Genomic DNA, 22035 nt, shown 5'->3' on the forward strand with positions numbered 1-22035 from the left:
AAAACATTTTCTCATTTTGTTAATTTTGTATGTTGTACAAACACAATAAGTTAGCTCTGTAGAAACTACTGATCTGAGTTAACTGTTATGGCTTAACTATGCCATCCCACACAAACTTCACTCATCATAGCTACAGTGAATTCAGTCGTGTAAACTCAGTGTAGATGATGGAAATGTGCGTCTGAAGAGGTAACCCGGCAAGGAATGGCTTACTCCTGCATTAAATGAATTAATAATGAGATTAGCAGAGATGAACAGTGGGTGGAGGTTGAAAGAGGAATGCAAAGCAATTGGAGAACATAGGAATCTGAAATTGTATTTTCCATTGGTCTAGCTTGAAAAACCGGGGAGAGGCAGGGGCAACACTAGTGACAAAATATCTTATATCGGCTTTTTAAGTTTAAAGGTATATTACAACTGCATGGCATGCTGTAAATATGTTGGTTATAATGTACTAAATGGACAAGTGCATCATGATTGAATACAGTACCACTTTGATATTTTGCATTGAGGCTGCCCCACACAACTTTAACAGATCAGTCTGACAATAAAACAGTTTTTATACAAGACCAGTGTCTTTCATATCAGCATCCTGTCAGTGTTTGGTAGATATACTCAGCATTGATTATTCCTGTTTTCTCTTCAAAAGCAGTTTCTTTACTCTAATGTTTCCTCCCTCCCCTCTCACCTGCCACCTTTTTCTTTTAATTCTTTCTCTTTATCTCCCTCTTTTCAAAGTGCAGACTCCTTCTCACCTCCCTTTCCTTTCCTTCCCAACTTCTCCAACCACTCCCCTCTGCTCAAGTTTTAGAAAAATATCACAACTTCCTTTATTTTCTCTTCTCGCCCTCATTCCCTACACCCTCACTGACATCTTCCTTTCTTTGGTCCACAGCGAGCGTTTTGTCTGCGTCGCTTTGGGACTGTGATCCCATCACAGAGCTGTTGTTGTGACCGCGGGATGCAGAGTGAAATGTGGTGGAGCTGGCAGAGACGGGCGAAGGCGTGTCCGCATCTCTGTCAGGTCCAGAGCTGGAGGTTGGAGATGGAGGGGGGAGGGAGGAAGAGATGGAGGGCTGGAAGAGGAAAGGAGAGAAGAGTTAGTGCTTTGTGTATATGTGTCTACGATGTACCCACCTTGCCCCTCCTTTTTATTGTCACATGTGCATATGTTTCTTCGTTGGTTTGCTCAGGTTTTGTGTACGTTTACCTGTAATGAGATACTGGACTTGTTGGTCTTCTCTTTGACTTTAGCCAGAGCTCCTTTAAGTCTAGAGGACTTCTCTGTCATTTCCAGGGCAGCTCTCAGCAGTCTGGGAGTCTCCTGCCTGACCGGGGCTGCCGGTACCTGACGGGGTTCCTTAGCTTCTTCTTTGGGCTCAGGTTTCTTCCCCTTGGTAAGCATCTTCCTGTGGTCGAGACAATGACTTCAATCAGACATAAGGACACTGTAATAACTACATACATGCAGTCAAAGCTGTTATTAGTCTCCTGGTAAATCATACAGCATTAATACAGGACAAATACAGAGCAGATTATTATTGATTATTATGGTAATGTTTAACGCCATCCATGCTTGACCTGGCCTTCTTGCGGAGCAGTTTCTTGGACTCAGGGTAGTGGACCAGGATCTCATTCAGGTCTTTCTTGTCCAGGATGAAGAGATTGGCAAAACCATGAGCAATCACATTGGCTGTGCGCCTATTACCCCCGCCTACTGCAAGCAAACTGCCAATCAGAGAGAGAGAGGAGATAATTGCATGGTTTAATGTGACATTTTCTACAGATTCAAGTTGAAATTCCAGGACAACAGAGGTCACTTATAAAGTAAGTTTATGTATCATATTTCATGATTTCATTAGAAGATATCTGAAAGCAACTCCAACAAACACAAACACCAAGTGTTAAAATCACACAAATATATTTTCTCTTGTCTTTTTGGTCAATGTGGTCATTGTCCAAATTGCTCTGTTGTAAAAGTAATCCAGATAAATGCACAGCAGAATATTCAGCTAGAACCAGGGTGTGGGGTTAGAGGGTTAACGGATCACCTGATCTCTCCAAAGACTGATCCTGCTCTGAGAGTGACAAAGACCGTTTTCCCATCAGGACCTCCAACCACCTGCACTTCCCCTGCCTTTATGATGTACATCTCCCGACCCACCTCGCCCTAAGCAACGAAGGGGGAGAAAGGCAGAGTCAGATGATACAATGACAATGATCTATACAAGTCTTCTACTAACAAAATACAGGCAGGCTTGCATACAGCATGTACCTTTTTGCAGACATAATCCCCTGGCAGGTAGACGACAGAGCGCAGGCTTTTCAGCATATCAAAGATCATCTGTCGGTCACAACCCTGTCAAGAGGGAAAACAGACCAGTAAAGGAAAATATATATACTTTCTGCAAATCTTTGGGGAGCTTTATATGGCAAGTACACGAGCATTACAACACAACTGGGTCTTGCAGAAAGACTGTTATTTACCATGTCATTTTTTCATGTGTTTTTATTCATTTTTACCTGAAAAAGAGGGACTTTGCTCACGATGGAGTAGTTGACGTCTATAGCAATGTCCAGACGCATTTTATCTGGCAACTGAGTCAGCAGCTCCTGCTCATCTGGATGGAAAACAGTAGTAAGTACAGTATGACTGAAAGTTCAGATGTACAGTATACACAGTGGGGTCACAGCATGTTCTCCTTACCCAGCATGCCTTGAGATTGCCAAGTATAGTTGTACCAGGTTTTGACGCGGTTCTGGACGTCTTTAGGGATGCGATATGAGGACATGTATTTAATAGTGTTGTCCATACATGTGCGGTAGTAGGTCTGACCTGCTGTGGCTGCACCAACCACATCACGCATCTGAGAGTCAATCGTAAGATAAAGATAAAGTTAATTTAAAACAATTATTGCACAAAGAGGTTTATGATGTATTGCGGTCCTTATTATCAGAATAATAACACACTGCAGCTTTTAAAGTTAAATATGTATATGTGAAATATCTCCATTATATTAATATGTCTACCTGTCCAATCATGATAGAGAAGGCAAAGACTCCAACAAAGTAGTTGATAAGTTGGAAGACAATCTCAAACAGGGTGGTGGGGTCTGGCAGACCTCCAATGGTGATCAGGGTCTTCACCGCAAAGTAGTAACAGCGAATGTAGCTGAGCAGAGAGAGAAAGACAGGAGGCATTGGAAAGAGTGTGTGTGTGTGTGTGTGTGTGTGTGTGTGTGTGTGTGTGTGTGTGTGTGTGTGTGTGTGTGTGTGTGTGTTTATTCTGCCAACCTGTTGCCCTCGCCATTGTACACCCATTTGGTAGATCCCAGTCCTTTTAAGGCAGAGCCCCAGTAGTAGAGACAGGCATTACAGTGGAGACAATAAAGAAGATAGGTGGTGGTACGGATCACCCTGAGACAGAACGAGACAGCAGTACATGTGAATACTCTGAATATCTAAACCTGGTTGTTTGTTCAACTGTTGCCCTTCATGGAACCTCTGTCCTCCACATACAGACAGTATTTAGTAAGGTCGCAGCTAACCTGTAGATGTAGGCTTTGGTCAAGATGGCCTCTAGACGCTCGTTGAACTCGAAGAAGGAGTTGATCTGGGATGCATTGAGAGAGAAGAGAAAAAATAAATATTTGTAAAGTTTGGTTTCAAAATTGTCTATTGTCTATTTGAAAAAGTGAAATCTAAATAACTGAAAGCTGATTTACCAAAATGGATAAATGATGCCATGTAAAATTAACATTTCCTTTACATCGGTGCTACTGGCATTGCAACACTGCTGTGTGTGGTTCAGAACATTTGATACTCATTACTGATGACAAAGGTTTGAATATACAGTAATAAAGCCTCACCTTCAGCAGCCTGGGTAAGCGGAGCAGGGGGTTGATGCCGGTTTTAAAATAGAAGAGCTCCAAGGGAACAAGGCTGGCTACATCAAACTGAAAAACAGTAAGGTACCATCTCACTCTGACTAAATTGCCTCAATGATTGATTCACCAATTAATATTCGAAACATAGAGAAGCAGAACATAAAATCGACTTTTATCCAGTTTTAGTTACTTACTTTGAAGCGTTTGGTTTTCATGTAATTCTTCCTCATCTCTTTTTTGTCACTCTGTGATGAAAACAAAATCATTACAGACCAATGAAATAATCCTAAAATAAAGTATACCAATGCAGTAGATGTCAATTCAACTGTTGATAACGACATTCGTCCCAGTTGGTGAGATGGTGCTCGATTACAGTAAAAGCTTCCAGTGTCACACTCACCACTATGTCCCCTCCACGAATAAACTGCAGACGTGGCTGGAAGACGGTGATGTCCAGGATGTAAATGAGGTCACACAGGTAGTCGGTCAGCAGCCAGTAGTAAATATTGTCTGGAGTCTGATAGGGGAAAGCCCAGCGCACCGGGATGAACCATACGTTCCAGTTCCACGCAAGAGAAACCAAAAACATCCACAGCACATACATTAGGTCTGCGGAAGAAGAAATTAGGGAATTAAACAACGAGATAATCGACAGAGGTGTAGTTACACTCAGGACAGACTGGAATCAGTCTTTATTCACAGAACAGAGGTGATGGTCACTAAGCAAGCACCAACTACCACTATACACTGTTACAACTAGAGCTTGACGGGAATAAGAGCGTGTCAAATAAGCAGGATCTAATCTGTATTATTATTAAACATTTATTTACATTATTGAGAATGTGGTTTTGTGCATAAGGAGAAAGAATGGCAACAGTAGAAAGTAAGGGAAGAGAAAAGGGTAAATGAAAGATGATTAGACAGGTGTCTGTATTGTGACAGAATAAAACAGTAGATTCACCTTTACCCAAACTAAATAATACCTGGTTATTGAGCTCCACTCACATATAAACACTATAAGTCAAAAAAATATTTCTTGTGAGTTTAGTTTCGTTGGAGACGAGCACAGAGCTCAATAAATGTTTCTCAAACCATGATCAATGTTATTTCTAAAATTTGGTCACAACTTCATGGCTGAAAAATGAAATAGGGTGATTGATAAGTTTGTGGCATAAGGTAAAAGCTAAAGCTAAAGTTATTAACTTCAAACTTTCTGCATGACCACTCAGATAGTTGAACTGCACATGTGTGTCACTCCTCTCCTTCTACCTTAGGCCACTAACGTATCAATCACCTCTTCAAGAGCCAATAATTTCTGAGTAGTTTGAGTAAAGAAGATTCTACTGCACTGTACGATATGGAGTAGGTGGCAGGGGGTGGCGTATTCGGCTGGGTTCTCACTGGTGAAAGGGTCGATGCTGGCGGGGAAACAGTAGTGCACACAAGCTCGTATCCACCGAGGAGCTTTCACCTTGCAACAGCTGCTAGACTGCTCCTCCTCTGCCTCACTCTCCACCCCGCCTTCTCCTCCTCCTTCTCCTCCTCCACCTCCTCCTCCACCTCCTCCTCCTCCTCCTCCTCCTCCTCCTCCTCCTCCTGATGGACCTGCTTTTGCCTCCTTCTCTCCCCCATCCACCAGCTGTGCTCCAGGAGCAGGCTGAGGAGCTGAGGCCTGAGGAGGAGCTAATGGGAGGTGAGAGGGGACAAAAGGTCACAAGAAGACATGACAGAGATTTTAAAAACACACAGGTTTAGAATAAGAATTACAACGTGTTGCAGACAAGGGATTCTTGATGCTAAGAGAAAGGTTTACAATCTCAGAACGGATCAGAGTGCTTCTATTATAAAGGGCACAGAGGTTGTTAGCCCTGGTATGCTGGTCTTAAAGCTGAATAATGCAGTTTGTGCGCGCAGCAGGTGATGTGATTTCTGTGCCAAAAAGGAATTTCTTACTTTCAGTAAGCAAAACATGATCTCTTAGCTGTACAGAAACAGCACAAACCTAATAAATCTGGAATATAGATTTTTCCAAAAAAAGTTAACAGGCACAAGGAATGTGCTACCAATCATACCCTACTAATATACACTTTATACACTACAGCTAACTACATGCTGACCAGGCCAGATAATACATGTGTATGTGGGTTGCTTCAACAGATATTCAGTGTGAGGACCTTTTTCAGTGGTATGGTGCTGATTTTATCCTGCACCTATACCCAAGCTTGGATGTGAATGATGAGTATGTACTATTAGTATTCTATGAATGATGTGTAGCTGGAAATAGGCTTGATGAAAGTAATTCATACTATTAATTAATACAATTATTACAAGATTATCCTGCTCTAAATCACTTTCAGATTCTCAAACTTTTTAAGCAACAGAACCACTTCATAGAGATTTCTTTTCATGCTAATCCTCACAACATACATGCATGCACTTTTCAGCTAGAAATTACACCATCATTTGCTGTGACATGTTGATATTTCTGACTGTTGTGCATGTGGACAAGCCAGAACAAAAAAAAACCCTACATCAATTGGTGCCTAGTTTTTTAATTTGGTAAAAGTATATGAAAAACTTTCTGTACAAAATGTCGATGGACAAATCTGGAAGCACCCTTGACCCATCCTTAAAGCAACTACTTTGGGGACCACTGAGCTCAGTAGCTTTTGAGGGACTAAAGCATTTATTTAGGAATTGACGAGGGACACTGGTGGTACATGTTTAAGGAAGAACTAGGGGAAGGTGGCAGACTGGATACAAGCAACTACTGCTTCTACTCACCTGTGTGAGTGAGTGGGCAGTTTCAGCTTATTCATTAAGCTTTTTGTGTATATAAAGGGGGGTCCAAGGTGTGGGTATAACTTTGTGTAGTTTTGATAAGAGTGGGTGGTTCCCCAGCTGGACAATGCCGACTGTCTTAACCTGGAATTAAAATGTATTGTAACACCTGCTACTGTCTATACCAGCTATTATTACCTGTATATTTCTGACTCACACTTATTTTGTATGTCAGCTTGCTGTAACAGAGGGTAATAGAGAGAAAAGAAGAAACTCTCACTCACAGGAGATGATGCTGTCTTCATCTGAGCTGTCAGGGTCAATGAGTTTCTCCTTGGCCTTCTCTGTCCTCTCTTTAAACATCCTGACCAGCTCCTGCAGACGCTCGTTCACCACTGTGCTGGTCTGACTGGCCGAAGATGCTGGACGTTCTTTCAGACTTTAACAAAATAAAGTCAAAAGATGATGTCGAAATGATGTTTGTGTGTGTGTGTGTGTGTGTGTGTGTGTGTGTGTGTGTGTGTGTACAGTACTCACATGTCGTCTGTGCTGTGCAGGCTGGACTGGCTGGGCCAGGCTCTGACAGGGATGCTTCCTTCTTCATCATCATCTTCACTTTGAGATTGCAGCCTTCTACTGTTAAGGTTAAGTAGAAACAGCAACATCATTGGTTCAACTTTGAGATAGAACTGTCTTTGTTGTCTCTTCTCTTTTTCTGTCTTAAACTAAAACACACTGTGATGTGGCTTTAATGTGCAGCATGTTAAGTGGTATTTGTAAATGGTAAAAGGCACATACAAAATCACATCATTCTCACATTCACAAGGTTGTGCCTAAAAATGACAAATTTTGCCCAAGACAAAAGAAAAAAAAACTACATGCTGCTTTCATGCTCAAACTGATTTTGTGTGAAATAAAGATGAATAATCACTGAAAATGATAATGTAATAAGTGAATGAGCAACGACAGATGGGAAAAATTAGGGATTGATAAAGCACAATGTGAGGATGAAAAGGATGGCAACTAATAGGAAGATATTTACTAAGGGTATATTTACATCTTTGTCCAGATAGTCCTACGATTCCTTCCACTACTGTTTTGCATGGTCAGAGCAGGAAGACAGGGAGAGAGAGGGTTTGTGTGTGTTTGTGTGTGTGTGTGTGTGTGTGTGTGTGTGTGTGTGTGTGTGTGTGTGTGCACCAGGGAAAGCATGAGGTTAATCCAAGAAACAGGGAACATGTGAAGATAAATCACCTACAGTACTCTACAGGTAGGTGACACAGTGAAGATGCAAGTGCAAGATTGTAATGCATCGGTTTATTGACTTCTGGTATGTTATGTCAACATCCATACAATAGCCAAAAGCACACAAATCTGTAAAAGTCATGCAGAAGTGAACAGTATCATCACACTTCACAGAAGAACAGCACAACAGAGGACAACACAAGACAGGAAACACTTCCACAAACAATTTTTGCTCCACAGTGATTCATACAACAAACTGTCTTGTGTTTTTGCACAAACAACATGTGCGGGTCGCTTGTGTGTGTTATATTAGCAGCTCTTATTTCTCGTTTATGCACAAAAAAAAACCCTTTTTCTTAAACAGCTTACTTCTTGCACACACATGCTTTCTGTGGGACACTTAAATACAGACCACAGTAATGCTTCTAGTGACTCTGGACAGACTGTACAACAAGAAGATGAACAGTAGAGGGCGTAGAAGTCATTTCAAACAGCACTAAACAGAGGGAAGACTGTGAAGTGATTCATTCCAAAATAATAAATGTAATGACTTATTAAATCCACAAATAATAATTACATATAAATCTGTGACTGAAATTGTTATTTTAATCAACAAATGGTAAATATTTCCAGCTATAAATATTTGATTGTATCTTCTTTTTGATCAAAAGACTTCACTTGCAAACAGAGAAGCTAGCACCATGACAAAAATACATCCTACTGATGCTTTCCATTTTTGTGTTATCAAAGCTGTGAATGCATATAAGATAAGTTTCCTTACTCTTTATCTCCTTTGCTGTAGTGCAAAGCATGAGGGCAAAGAAAAAGATTAGGAACATCTTAGTGCGCACCCAGGTAAGAATTTCTTGAATTTCCATTTCAGAAACGGATAGTGTCTACAGTACACCTGTCAACATCTTTCAAATGTGACATATAATAGCATATATTACATTAAAGTACAATTGTCTTAGATAACATACTTACCCCCCCCCAATAAAACATTTTCATATTCTGTAATTATGTCATTTGTTGCCTAAGCAGCTACTTCTCACCTCTGACGACCTCCAGATGGGGTCACAGGGACGGTGAGGGTTGTAAGTTTGGGGTCCTGTGGGGTGAGAATATGGGGGATAGTACTCTGCTCCTCATTCCCTCCTCCTCCTCCTCCTGCTCCTCCTTTTCTCTCATGGTCTGAGTCAACGTCCTCTACATTGACGGCCGGACGAAGGCTGAGGCTGGAGGTCTCTGGAGAGGTTGACAGACACATTACATTTGTTGTTATTTAGTCATGGGCATCACCAATAATGGTTTGAACAGTATATTAGCATTGAGACAAAACTGAAGTAAGTCCACTTGCAAAGACACGATATACTGTAATAATACATGAATGTTACATTTGGCAGCATTGCAAGATGCAAAGCAGGTCACAGTTACAAGCAGAAGCAGGGCAGGAAGGGAGGCACGCAGATTTAGCAGGACCTACATCAGACTAATGCAAGAGGATCCACCTTTGAACTAGGCCATGTATAAAAGTGCTCTGGTAGCTGAGAGGACTAGTTAACTCATCTAACAAACCATTCAGTCTGGCTAATCTGGCTCTTGGCACACTTCTTTAAATAAAAAAGTACCAAGAGTCAGTTTTCTGCCTTCTGATCTACATGTTCTATCAAAGCCATTCAAAAAAATCTTTTAATTGGTTTTGTTTTTCTTGACGAAATGTTGAAATAGAGCGAAAACTTCCATATATTCTTTTTATCCAAAAATATACCTATTTCTTTCCTCCAAAGCTCAACTGAACAAAGTAACATTGGTGCTCTAGTAAGATCAAGATTTTGTCTGAGACAGATAAAGAAGATAGGGAAATGCAAAAATATACAAAAATCCACTAACACAACACGAAACAGCTAGCTTTTTTCCTGACAGCATGTTCATCCTGCAGAACATGTTGTCAGTGAATCTGCCATGACATCTGAACTCAGGTTACTTTTTTTGTATATTTCTTTGATGAACACCTTTAAATACAGTTTAGTGTCAAATCAGCTGTTCATTTAATTTTAGGGCTAATTTACGAATCAGTTTATTCTGCTTATATGTGTCAGGAGATTACTGTTCATCATTATGACTGAGTTCATGAATGTACATTGTATGCAAGGAATCACACGAGGACAGTAAACTTTCCACTGCTTGCAGATTCACCTGCGGGTCTTATTGCTGAAATGTCTGAGTCATCTTCAATGAAGAACGCTGGGTTAGAGAGACCAGACAGCTGGTGGGACGGGGAGTTGAGCTGCTTTGACGGGGGGCTGACAATTGGAGGCAGACGCGGATAGGATGGCACATTGGGCAACTCGAGGGCGCTACCACTGGGGGAGGATGGAGATGGGGAGCGGGACCGGAGCTGAGGATGGTGAGGAGGAGGGAGAGGGGAGTGTCGGACGAGTCGGTTGAGTTCTACGTCTTGCTTCTGTTTTTGCTGTTGTTGATGTTTCTTAGGCATCTTGGGGCATAAGGCTGTTGAGGCGGTTCCGGACGTTGAGGAAGTACTGCTGCGTCCGGCTGGGAAACTGGGAGAGTTTCTCCGGGATGTTTGAAAAGCTCTGGGAAAGACTGGACAGACTGGGACCGACCGAACCCTCTGAGTTTTTGGGCAAAATTTCAGTCAGAGTCTGGGCAATATTTCGGGGGACCTGTGTGAGTCTGATCTGGGAGAGCTCTTGGCGTAATTCAGGGGGTAAGGTGGGTAAGTACTTGGTCACGTCAGAGAGTTGGGTGGGTAGCTTAGGCATGGAGGGTATTTTCGGGGGGGAGATGCCGTTCTCTTTGAAGAATGCGTTGATATTGCCGAGGCACTCAGAGGTGTGAGGAATGCGCATCAGGCAACTCTTAAATGCATCACAGCTGACTGGAGCTATAGAAGAGACAGGTGGATAGGCAGATATATAGTCAGAATACAAGCAGGATGGGAGATGGGCACTGTTGACAGTCTGAATGACAATGTCAGTAAGAGTCTGAGCCTGACAGACGTCCACTCTAACTGACACAGAGATGCAGTGATGAAATCAAATACAGTGGTGGCTGTCTAGATGTATGTGTATGTGATGGGACAAGTCTGTAGAATGACAGTCATTTAAGAAACTTGAGAGTTCAACACAACATAACCAATCAGTCAGACATACAGGCAGTAATATGACAGCTCTAATCACAGCAATATACAGGATCTGTAATGAGAAAGATTTTTCTGATGAAAAACAAAAAAACATAATAAAATAGAATAGCACATACCACCGCAGCCATCCCCTGTAGCTTCCTCCTCCTACAATAAACACAGTGCATATTAATGAATGGCAGCAGAGTGATGAGCAACACTTGTATGTGAACATGGTTGGTGCTAAAAATGTAATTGAAAAATAAAAAATTATAATAATTGAAAAATAAAAATGAATAAAACTGTCAATTAATTGCAAAACAGAATTAATTGTAAAGCGATTTTACAGTGGGTATATTGATGAATAAGCTCAGACTGTTCAGAGGGTTAAATTAACTGCCACATGTATTTATCACTGTACATGTTCAACCCCTGGACATTACTTTTTCAGCAGCTTTGTCAGCGTTGGTGCCTTGACCGTCTTCCTCTGCTTTCTGCGGCTGCCGGGTGATAGGCTCAGCTTCTGAATTGGCTTCCTGGGTCTTAGTCACTGGTTCTGGTTCTGGTTCTGGTTCAGATTCAGGCTCCGACTCACAGGACTTAACTGGTTCAGGACTTGGAGGTGGAGATGGGGAGATGCACTGAGGCTCTGCTTCCTTCTTTGGCTCTAGAATTTTTTTTAAATTGAAGATATTACAGAAACAGACCAGACCTTTTTCCAGCTAAAATCTTTTTGAAGGGAGAATATTGTCAATTCAAAAGAAAGTTGAAAAAAAAAAAAGTGTTTTCTCTTGACCTCTACCTGGTTCTGTGGCGGCAGGCTCCTCGGTCTCTTCCTCTTCCTCCTGTTCTTCCACAGCAATGCTCTCTTCCCTTCTGCAGGACAGGACAGGGAACAAAACAGTTGGACAGTGCATCAAACAGACCGTCTAGCAGCGTGAAAGGCTGCATTTCAAAATCTTAATGCTTGTCCAAAGTATTATTACTTGACTAATTCAATTAATATCTGTTTACATGGCTTTATAAAATCTTGTTAACCCCATCTGAAAATGGTGATTTGGCCATATTTGTGCTGGTTAGAAACACATAAAAACATAGAACTCGAATGTGGCTCAGAATTATTCAATTTATATTTCTTTTTATGGTAGATATCTGTGGTGTGCAGAACACATTAGGTAACATGCAATGTGTTGAATTGATGTCGCAATGAAGGCACACAGATGTGATAACAATGTCAGGTCCTTTTATAGACTGCCCTTACAGTGAAACATGTGACTATTAATTAAAAACGGTTCTCTCTTCATTTAATTTGAATAGAGAAATTACCTGTATGATACAAACTAAACCAAAAAACACAGGTAACATCCACCAAACTGCCACACTACCTTGATACTGAAAAATGAGGAAGTATGAACTCTGCTGACCTAGTAGTTAGTCCTTTCTCTGTATGTTAGCATAACACGACTGACTCGGTGACCACTAACGACCTGTAATAGGCAATCTGAAATAACGCTAATAACTGTTAATAACTGTTTGCATCAAGATAGTAATAAAGTTAAGTAATAATAAGTAATAGGCGCATTCATTTCATGGCATATAGTAATCTAATACTTAAACGCGACGTTATCACATTGATACTCACTTTCTGTGTAAATATTCACGTGCTTTAATCGTCAATAGTCCCGACTCAAAATATCCACGAGCATCGACACACGACAAGTAACTCAAACTCGGCTGTGGGGTCGTATAAACCTGATCAAGAGTTAAACATTTTTAGAAAAACACAGAGAAAATATTCGTCCATCATTTCCCCTGCGTCTCCAGACGTGAAACAGCAGCAGCAGCAGCAGGTGTTACCGGGGAAACCGCTGAGAGAGAGTGGGAGGGGGGCGGGTGTTGCCAAGAGAAGCTGTGGTTGCTATGGCACGGTGGTGTGATGCTTTTATATTTTGTGCTGATGCAGCGCGCGGCAGGGATCACGTAACGAGAACCCACGGGATTTGGAGCGAGACCTGCCAGCCAAATGACAATGATGCAGACGTGGAACTGGGGATACTGTGGCTGTAGGGTCTCCTCAGTGGTGGTAAATTTATTTAAGTACTTAACTGTCTAACTTTCTAACTTAACTTAAGGTCAAGGAGTTGTACTTTAATGTTACTTTATACTTGCACATTCAAACGGAAATATTCCATATTTTACTCCAATGCATTTATCTGATATTTGAGAGTTGGTTCTTTGCATAAAAGATTTGAAATAGAAAACCTACGATCTTCTTATTCCAGATGATTGCATTGTTACAGATTAAACTACCCATGGGCAAAAATACATTACTGATAATAAAATAATTCTACAACCATAAGTCTCTGAAAAGGGTCATTATGCTTCATAATACTTTTGCTTTGCTTGCTAATGTATTTTTACTTGAAATAAAAAAGTATATTTTACATTTTAGCATTGCTATTTTTAATTTTTTCCAACACCAAATTCAAAATCTCATGGTGCCAGAGACATTTACAACATGCATAAATTTCAACTCAAAATAAAATAATTGTTAAGATAGTTTTTAAGTAGATGCTATTAACGTTCTTATCTAATACACACAGCACAAGAGAAGAAGTATACAAATTCTAGGTGAAAGACTAAGTGGGTTAAGGGTCCTACAGAAGATTTTAAGGAGGTTAACTGAGGAGAACTGAACTCTTACTCTGTGACTTTACTGTGCTCTTCTTCACTCTCTTCTTCTTCTTCTTCTTCTTCTGGCACTGGCAGCCTGCTCACAGTGAACACACATTGTCACATCATTTCACAGGGAGGCTCCCATTGCCAAAAATACAAAAATGCCAGAAAAACACACACTTTCTATTTCTTTCTCTAATAGGACACATTGTCTTACTCGACTTCAGGCTCATCCAGCAGTTCTTGACTCCCTAGTGAGAGTTTGATGGAGTGTCCCTCACTGGCCATCTGTCTAATGGCCATCTCAGCTGTCTGCCTGGCCACCTCCTCAGCCATACGTGCCATCTCCATGCGCTCCTGCAGCAGACTAAATAGAGAGAGAGACACACAGATATGATGCGTGCTGTGCGTGCTTATTAGTTCATTAGTAATGTGGTAAATCACATTTTGGATGTGTTCTTCTTTATTGTAGATACTTTGGATTCCACAGCAAAACCTTACGGCCCTGCAGCCAACCAGGTTAATTTAGCCTTGTCAGTACGTTCCGAGTACTGTGAGATAGAGATTGTTCAATAAATACTCTTAACTTGCAGTTATTTAAATTATTTGATATGATACTGGACTTCCAGCTCTGGCCACCTCCATCCTCTTGTGCTCCACCTCTCTTACCGTTCCTCCATGGTGGCCAAAGCTCCATCTTCAGCCTCCTTCTTGATGCTCTCAATAAATGGCGTCCAGCGGCCTGTCTGAGTCTCTGCATCTTCCTGAGATATTTTTGTCACACACTCTGTTGGCTCTGGTACTGGACTGGCATCACCGCACTGCTGGGACTGCATGGATGCCATGGACAGTGAACAGGACTGTGTCTCCTGTGTTGCCTCCAGCTGTCGGTGTGTTGCCGGCGATGGTGGAGTCAGCGATGTGGAAGGTGCTTCAGCTTTGGAACCACCCTCACATTCCTGCTGACCCTCGTGGTCTGACTCCATGTCTTCCAGTACCATGTCAGGTTTGAGTTTGGATGAAGCTATCAGAGGGTGACAAGGGTCAATTTGTGTCTAAGATGCAAAACATGTAAAATGACATAGGACCTGCTGGTGATGGATTCGGTTCTAGCTTTGGATGTACAAGGGATATTTGGACACAGAGTGGCACAAGAGGTATGTAGGACAGGACTGGTCTGTTTATGATACAGATATAAACACAGATATTGAACTGTTGAGGACTCAAGGAGGTAAATAAAGGTGTTTGTGGGGAAAGACATAATCAGACTTCTGTTGTTTTCTTTATCTTCAAAGTAGTTTCTTGTAACAAACCACCACATAAATTGGTTCATACTGAATCTTTATTATACCTGCAGTGTTCTTACATTACAGCATATCATTATACCAATGTATTGTACCACCTTGTCTACTTGACAGTCAAAATGTTTTGAATGTGAGCAAGTATGCGTCTTACAAATCAAGCCAAACCCCCTGACACAACATCAAACCACATACCCAGGCCACATTTCACAGTTCAAGGCCATAGACAGAAATCACATGGATCACAGCAGGCCTCATGCTGCAGTTACAACCTCAGTTAGACCCTTGGAAAAGCTTACACATACTGTAACGTGATCAGGATCCAAACTGACCTCAACTCTCTTTGAGCACAAAAAAATACAGATTTTAAGGAGTAGGACTTACAGATGAAAAAGAATCTACAATAACATTTTCCTCTACAGAAAATGTCAAGTATAAATACTGATAGAGATTACTCTTTATCCACATATAACAATATTAAATGAACATAGCTGCCATTTAATCATTATTTCCAGATTTCTGTTGGAAAGGAAGATTTTACATTTTTATCCTGAACGACTTCTGAAAAGAACTACATTTATGTTTAAATGTATAATCAGTACATCATGTTCTTTTTTCTGGTTATGTTCTTATGCTGGATATGAAAATGGCAACATGAATATATAGTGTGCATTTCCATAGGCTAAAGCACAATAAAGTAACGGAAAGATATCCTGTATGCATTCCTTTGTGCATTAAACCTACAGTTATTTCAAATAAATGGACACGGAAAGTATTTCTGTGTCAAACAGAAAATGTGCAAATTTAAAATCACAAAGACTAAAGATAAGCACCTTCCTAATTACCTACAGAGTATACAGTACACATTTTTATCAAGTTTTATCAGTGCACACATTTGAAGTTGTTATACATTCATGAAACTGTACACTGAGTACAGTAAGGTGAGCTGAATATATCTCTATATTCTTGTAGTATTTTACAGCTGCCAAAAGTTTCTGTACTGAGCTGCACACTGTACAGCAACTGTGGCTCTGCCAATAATAAAATTTGTCTATTGGTGTCTGTCTGTGGGAATCAGAGCATCCCCCAGTCGCCTCCTCCTGCTGTTTAAGGGGCTCGCAGCGCCTTCCCCCCTGAAACAGAAGGAGAAGAGGGACTGAGTTAGGCTCCGACCACCCGACCAAAACACCTCTTCAAAAACTATGGGGGGAAAAACAAGAGGGTGCTTCAACAGAAAACACACAGATCCACAGGAGTTACTCAAAAGGATATTTCACCAGAAAAATAATGACTTGAATTGTTAAAAAGATGTTTTCTGCTAGTTTATATCAGACATGATTTATTAGCAAGTTCACACTCTTCCATTATGCTATATGATATAGATCCACTCGATTGAACTGTGAATTGTGGCACTTAAGAACAGTGGTACTGGCAAGATGCCAAACACAGGGTTTCTATGACTACAGGAAAGTAAAATAAAGTGAATAAAGCCTCAACTCACCTTTCTGTAGAACTTCAGCTGCACCCTGAGAGCAAAAATAAAATAGAAACAGCAGTTGTATGAGTTGAATTGCTATCAATATAGTTCTAGGAAAATGTAAGTGACAAGACAACACCAGTTGAGATGGTAAAGGAGAGGTTGACAAGTGGAAAGGCAAGAAGAGGTGAAGGAAGAAAGAGGCAAAAGTTACCTCAGCATCATCTTTGGGTTGAATGGCAGGCTGAGGCAACTTCAGGCCGAGTCCCGACACGAACCAGCCAACCACACTGTGGAGAGACAAAACTAATCAACTGTATGTACCGTCTGTTACACATTTAAGTGTGGTCTGTTGATGACAAATTAACTCAATTAAAACCCTCATATCTATTGCACTCAACACTGATATTATTTTTTAAAAATAGCATAAATATAGAATAGGCGTTTTTCATCGAAGACATTTTGTCACTGTAGGAAAAGCAAAGGTGTAAATGATAAAATGAATGATGGCATAATTCTATTTAGTTTGAGCGTCCTGGTGCTGTGCACGTTGCTCACTGTCACACTGTTTACTGGAACCACTGAATATAATGGAGTCATCATTGTTACACTTGTGCTTTTCCTACTATGACAAGTCAAAATATCTGCTGTGGAAAAGGCCCATTATTTAACACTCTCTAAGCAAGAATACCCGCTGTAGTCAGCCTAAAAAAAAAAAAAACACTACTTTAAACACACAATCAGATGCAGTTATCCAGATTCCTGTTTTCTTCATGAAGATCATCGAGTGTCATTTTATCCTGCGGAAAGAAAATGACGTCCTCTCAGTAAAAATGACAGCAAGGGATGAAAACTTACCCTGAGGCCTTGCTGTCAGTGTCCAGTGAGATTCCACTGAGAGATTCAGGTGGTGGAGACAGAACTGCAAAATTAGAGAGACATGTGGTCAGGGTGCAACAGCTTTATGCATATCTATGTGTGCTCGTATTCATATTCTTGAGTGTGTGTCAGAACGTGTGTGTGTATGTACGTTTGTCCAGAGATGAGCGGGAGGACTTGGATGATGGTTCTATGGGCACGGCACCAGGGGGCAGTATAACTGGCTGGGGGATGATCTGCTTTATCCAGTTCACCATGCTGCAACAGAGGAAGAGAATGATCAGCTCTGAACACATTTTTACTTCTACCTGCTACCTGCTGTTTTTAATTCACATGGTACAGGGATCCAGCAGATGGTGTATCAGGGTTCAGCTTTAATAATTGTGAATGTGTGGTTAGAGGTGATTCATACTCACTTGGGAGGGAACTGAGGGTTCAGACACTCTACCTCCGACACCTCGTCATCTGACACCATCTCCACCACTGGGATGTGTGGGAGGGGATCAAAATCTAGAGACAGTACAATCACATAGCTCAGTAAGGTTGGGAAATTACTGATCTAATTTAACACAACTTGATTACTTTCAAATAAATTAATATGTAATCATCACCAGTCAATAGGTAAAAGAAATATGATAAAAGAAACATACCTGGCATTGTTGCTACCTCATAGACCTGAAACAGCAGAGAAAAATGCATTTAAAGTCAAGCCATCAACTCCACACAGCTCTACGTATGTTTGTGCAAGTGGGCGAGTAATGTGATAAGGGTGCGATACAAATGGGGACAAATGTGAGTGAGTTATTTGCCACAGTAATATGATGATTTCACATGAAGAAAAAAGAGTTTAGATGTAATTTAAATCCTTCTTTAATTCAACCTTAAAACTGAGATACATTATGTATATTTTACTTTTACTGGATCACATAAATCCTAGAATCACTAGAAAACATTAAGTATATCATTTTGTCTGAGAGGTAAAATGAAGATGGGTGTCACATGAAGAGGCTGATTTAAATAGCAGTGAAGTTAATGGAGAGGTTTAACCTGTCTAAACCCCCTGTAGATACCTTTATAAGATTAACCTTTACACATGATTAGTCTTATGAGCCTGTGGGACGATATTAAGTTGCTTGAGTCAAGTGTCACAGAGATCAAAGACGTTAATTGTCTTGATGCTGGCTCGATTAATCCATTTACTAATGTATGAGCAATGGTGGATTTCCTTGAAAATGATTGCTCGGCTGAATAGACAAATAAATGAATAAATGAAGACCTCTGTGTCTCACCTCAGTGTGTTCTTCATTGTTGTCGTCGTTAGTCTCTCTGTACTTTTCATCAGGCTGAGGTAGCACCTTGGTCAGACCCTGAGTCACCCAGCCAATCACTCCAGACCTGAGAGAAGAACAACCTTTAATTAACCTTTGCTAGATCATATTTTTCTTTAAATATTCTCTATATATCTAATCATACTGTACCTCTCTCCATCCTCTCCTGACTGGGGGATGAACAGGATGATGAAAAAAGGAAAAACGAAAGAGGAAACATTAAGAGGCAAATGGTCCACAGGACAGAATAGATAATATGTAGTTAGTTTCTAGCAAATCCCTCTAACTCAAGTTTCTCCCCATTGTTCAAAACTATAATAATACCTTTGCTAAAGTAGCTTTTCGTGAGAATTTATAGCATTCAACATATAGAAGGTTAGAGTTTTATCTATATGGTTATGGATATGCTGTTATCATTGTTAAATTACATCTCCCCCTTACAGTTGTTTTAAGCATTAACATTAACTCATTGACTCCTTAATCAGCCTATTTAATAATGGGGAAAGTGTCTTTAAATGAGAATTAATATCTAAAATCCAGATACACCAGTCAAATCAGAAACAAAACATCATCACCCGCAAACGCCACAATAGACAAATGAAATACACTGAGCCAAATTTGGGAAAAGTGTTGTGAAAATGTGATACAGAAACTCAAATACAGTAAAATGTTGTGGCATTCCACATTAGGCCACTCCATGTCACTCGGATATTTCATTCAGAAGTTGCATTTAGGTGTCCTCAAGAAGCAAAGCTGGCTAAGATACGAAAACCAAATATCAGCCTGATATACTTTACAAACAAATATCTCTGGTTGCCGAATTCCTATAATTTAGAGTTGTCTCAAAGACTCTGATTTGTAGTTAACACAAAAAATACACTTTGGCCTTGTTATTAGAGGAATACATGTTCATTCAGACATCTATACACTCACCCTGGCATCAGAGTTGGCCCTGCTGAGGCGAGGGGAGCTAGAAGGTTGTGGCAGAGCACTGACGAACCCATTGGACAGCCAGCCCAATACTCCAGTCTGCCCCTGGCTGTAGAGGAGATGAGGAAAGATGGGACGAGTTTAGTGCGTCTACACACACACTACACACACAGACACACACACAGACACAACACAACAAAGAAGCTAGAGTAAGGTGAAATTTACCCATCCTCTGTGACCTCATCTGTGTTTTTCAGTGGAGGACTCTTCACTGTAGAAAAAAAACAAAAAATACTCATGTTTTAGACTGATTCTTACAAATACAGGAAGCAGATGACTCAAATGGATGTGAATATACACATCTAAAGGTGCACAGTATATAACAAGTATAAAACAAGTTGAAAGTAGTCCTCACCCTCTCTGCTTTTTGTAGTGGGCTGTAATGTCAGAGAGAGAGAAGAGTGAGGAAAAAAATACTCAGCAAATACACTGCATGTGTGATGATGTGTGTGTGTGTGTGTGTGAGAGTGTGTTATCGTACAGCAGCAGGGGAGTCGGCAGCTTCATCTGTCCCGGTAGCTTCAGGGAGTTGGGGGACCACTTTCACCACCCAGTTAAACATCCTGTTGAAAACACAAACAAACAAACACACACACACACACACACACACACACACACACACACACACACACAGAGTCAGCCTCTTAACAAGCCCTTCATCAAACATTGTTGATAAAGCTGATGATAATTCCTGATAACTCTTTCCTGGTGGCTTCATCAAAGCAGCCACTTCATGTGTCAGGCAGAGAGCCCTTAACTGGAGCTAATGAGGTCTGTTGACCTGTTCAGTTTTGCTTTCATCTCATGGGGACAGTTTTGTCCCAACCTGAAATTTCTCTCTATGGTCTCTACTATTGTTTTCCATAGAAATCTTGAAAATTGTCTTTAGTTTCTCACCAGACATGTTTACAAACACATATGTGATGCCTGAAATATAAGTTAGAAAACTGCTGAATTGGGTTTAATTAAAACATTAGTCAGGCAAAGCTGGGATCTTGTATAACTGACTATATTGGTTCGTAATGGGTAATGTAAACTTGACTTTTCAATCTATTAAGTAACTGAGAGTAAACCAGCACAGGAGTCAAAAATCAGAGGAAGGGCAGAGGTTAACCTCATCCAAAAAGCAGTGCAACAAAAGCTACTTTGGCAGCAGGCGCCAAAGGTGACAGAAGGTTAAAATCATTTAGACAGAGAGAAATCGGTCACAAATGTAGAGGAAGAGGAAAATGTAACTGAGAAACATAAGCTATAGATTTACAGAGCCAGCACGGGTGCCACTCATCTGATCTAATCTCAAATGTGCGCTTTATCCCCTGTGAGAGTTTATCAGCCTGTTGGGCTAATCCACTTCAGCAACGGGTCAAAGAGCCACTGACCCTGCAAGATTTCCGGGTAATGGACCACAGCACACAGGTCGAAGGCGATCAGGACAGCAGAGAAAATACAAAGATTATTTCTAAATGTCAAAATCAACCATAACCACAGTCTCGTTGTAAATCTCGAGTCCCCTTTGTTGTTGCAACTTAAATGTATGTTTTGTTTTTGCATTGCTAGTTGGCATCTATATCATATAGTAGATCACATCCTGAGTCAAGGGGAAACCCTAGTGAGCCTAGAAGACCATGTTTCTGTCTGCCTGATGGTTCATGACCTGAAGGCCTAGAAGAAGTTGTAAGTGTCACATTTTTAGCTGCAGGAGAGGTTTTCTATGGAGAATCTGTTTATGGAAAATCCACATACAAGGCCTCTTTAAAAAAGCAGTTTGATCTGTTGTTGTGATCCCACTGCGATCCCTGACACAATGTCCCAATCAGATCACAGGGGCCTCTTCCCTGACCTAATCTCACATGCATAGCACTGTATTCAATAGTGCAGCTTCTGCTCTGTTCTCAGTCATCAAAAGAGCATAAAACGTGAGGAGGACACCATAAAGATATATTTCTTCATCAGCTAAAAGAGTTGGAGGGATTTTTTCAGTTTAGGCTTCAGAACAAACCCTCACTAGCAAACACCACAGGCTATTGTATATTTCTCTATATTACTTTTACAAATACTTCTGATGCAACTTCACCCACTGCCCCTAAACCAAGGCACTGATCATCACTAATCACTAATGCACCTTTCTTTATCTACAGAATAATATACTTGTTTTTCTTACCTGTGCGTCTACAGGTGGCTCTGCATACCGGTGGTGTAGAGATCCAGAGTGCGGCACAGCCAGCACAGGTGTGCTGGGATTTCCACAGTGGCTGCCTGGGGCTAACGGGATTAACCAGCACCATCTGAAGGTCAAGGCACAATCCTGGACTGTGAGCAATCGCAG

At 40.8% G+C, this 22035-nt stretch overlaps 1 protein-coding gene across 1 annotated transcript; it reads right to left on the reverse strand.

Moving 5' to 3' along the window:
- Window positions 1-818: 818 nt before the first annotated feature.
- On the reverse strand, window positions 819-22032 carry LOC111666071 (uncharacterized). The gene is given in 37 exon segments (XM_087177975.1): window positions 819-1076; window positions 1211-1409; window positions 1582-1728; window positions 2052-2170; window positions 2276-2359; window positions 2524-2621; window positions 2708-2867; window positions 3031-3172; window positions 3295-3417; window positions 3549-3613; window positions 3870-3956; window positions 4082-4132; window positions 4288-4496; window positions 5289-5570; window positions 6953-7107; window positions 7206-7304; window positions 8695-8709; window positions 8966-9158; window positions 11196-11226; window positions 11502-11725; window positions 11861-11934; window positions 13763-13828; window positions 13952-14101; window positions 14404-14758; window positions 16537-16561; window positions 16727-16802; window positions 17371-17434; window positions 17543-17649; window positions 17808-17901; window positions 18042-18066; window positions 18681-18786; window positions 18870-18889; window positions 19653-19758; window positions 19875-19920; window positions 20065-20086; window positions 20191-20272; window positions 21871-22032. Coding segments are annotated over 36 exon segments (4158 nt in total). The 5' UTR covers window position 20272; window positions 21871-22032.
- Window positions 22033-22035: the final 3 nt, after the last annotated feature.

The sequence above is a fragment of the Seriola lalandi genome, unplaced genomic scaffold (assembly GCF_002814215.2).
Source record: "Seriola lalandi dorsalis isolate HSWRI2012SDOR001 ecotype SW California unplaced genomic scaffold, Sedor1 jcf7180002054671, whole genome shotgun sequence".
Classification (NCBI taxonomy): domain Eukaryota; kingdom Metazoa; phylum Chordata; class Actinopteri; order Carangiformes; family Carangidae; genus Seriola; species Seriola lalandi.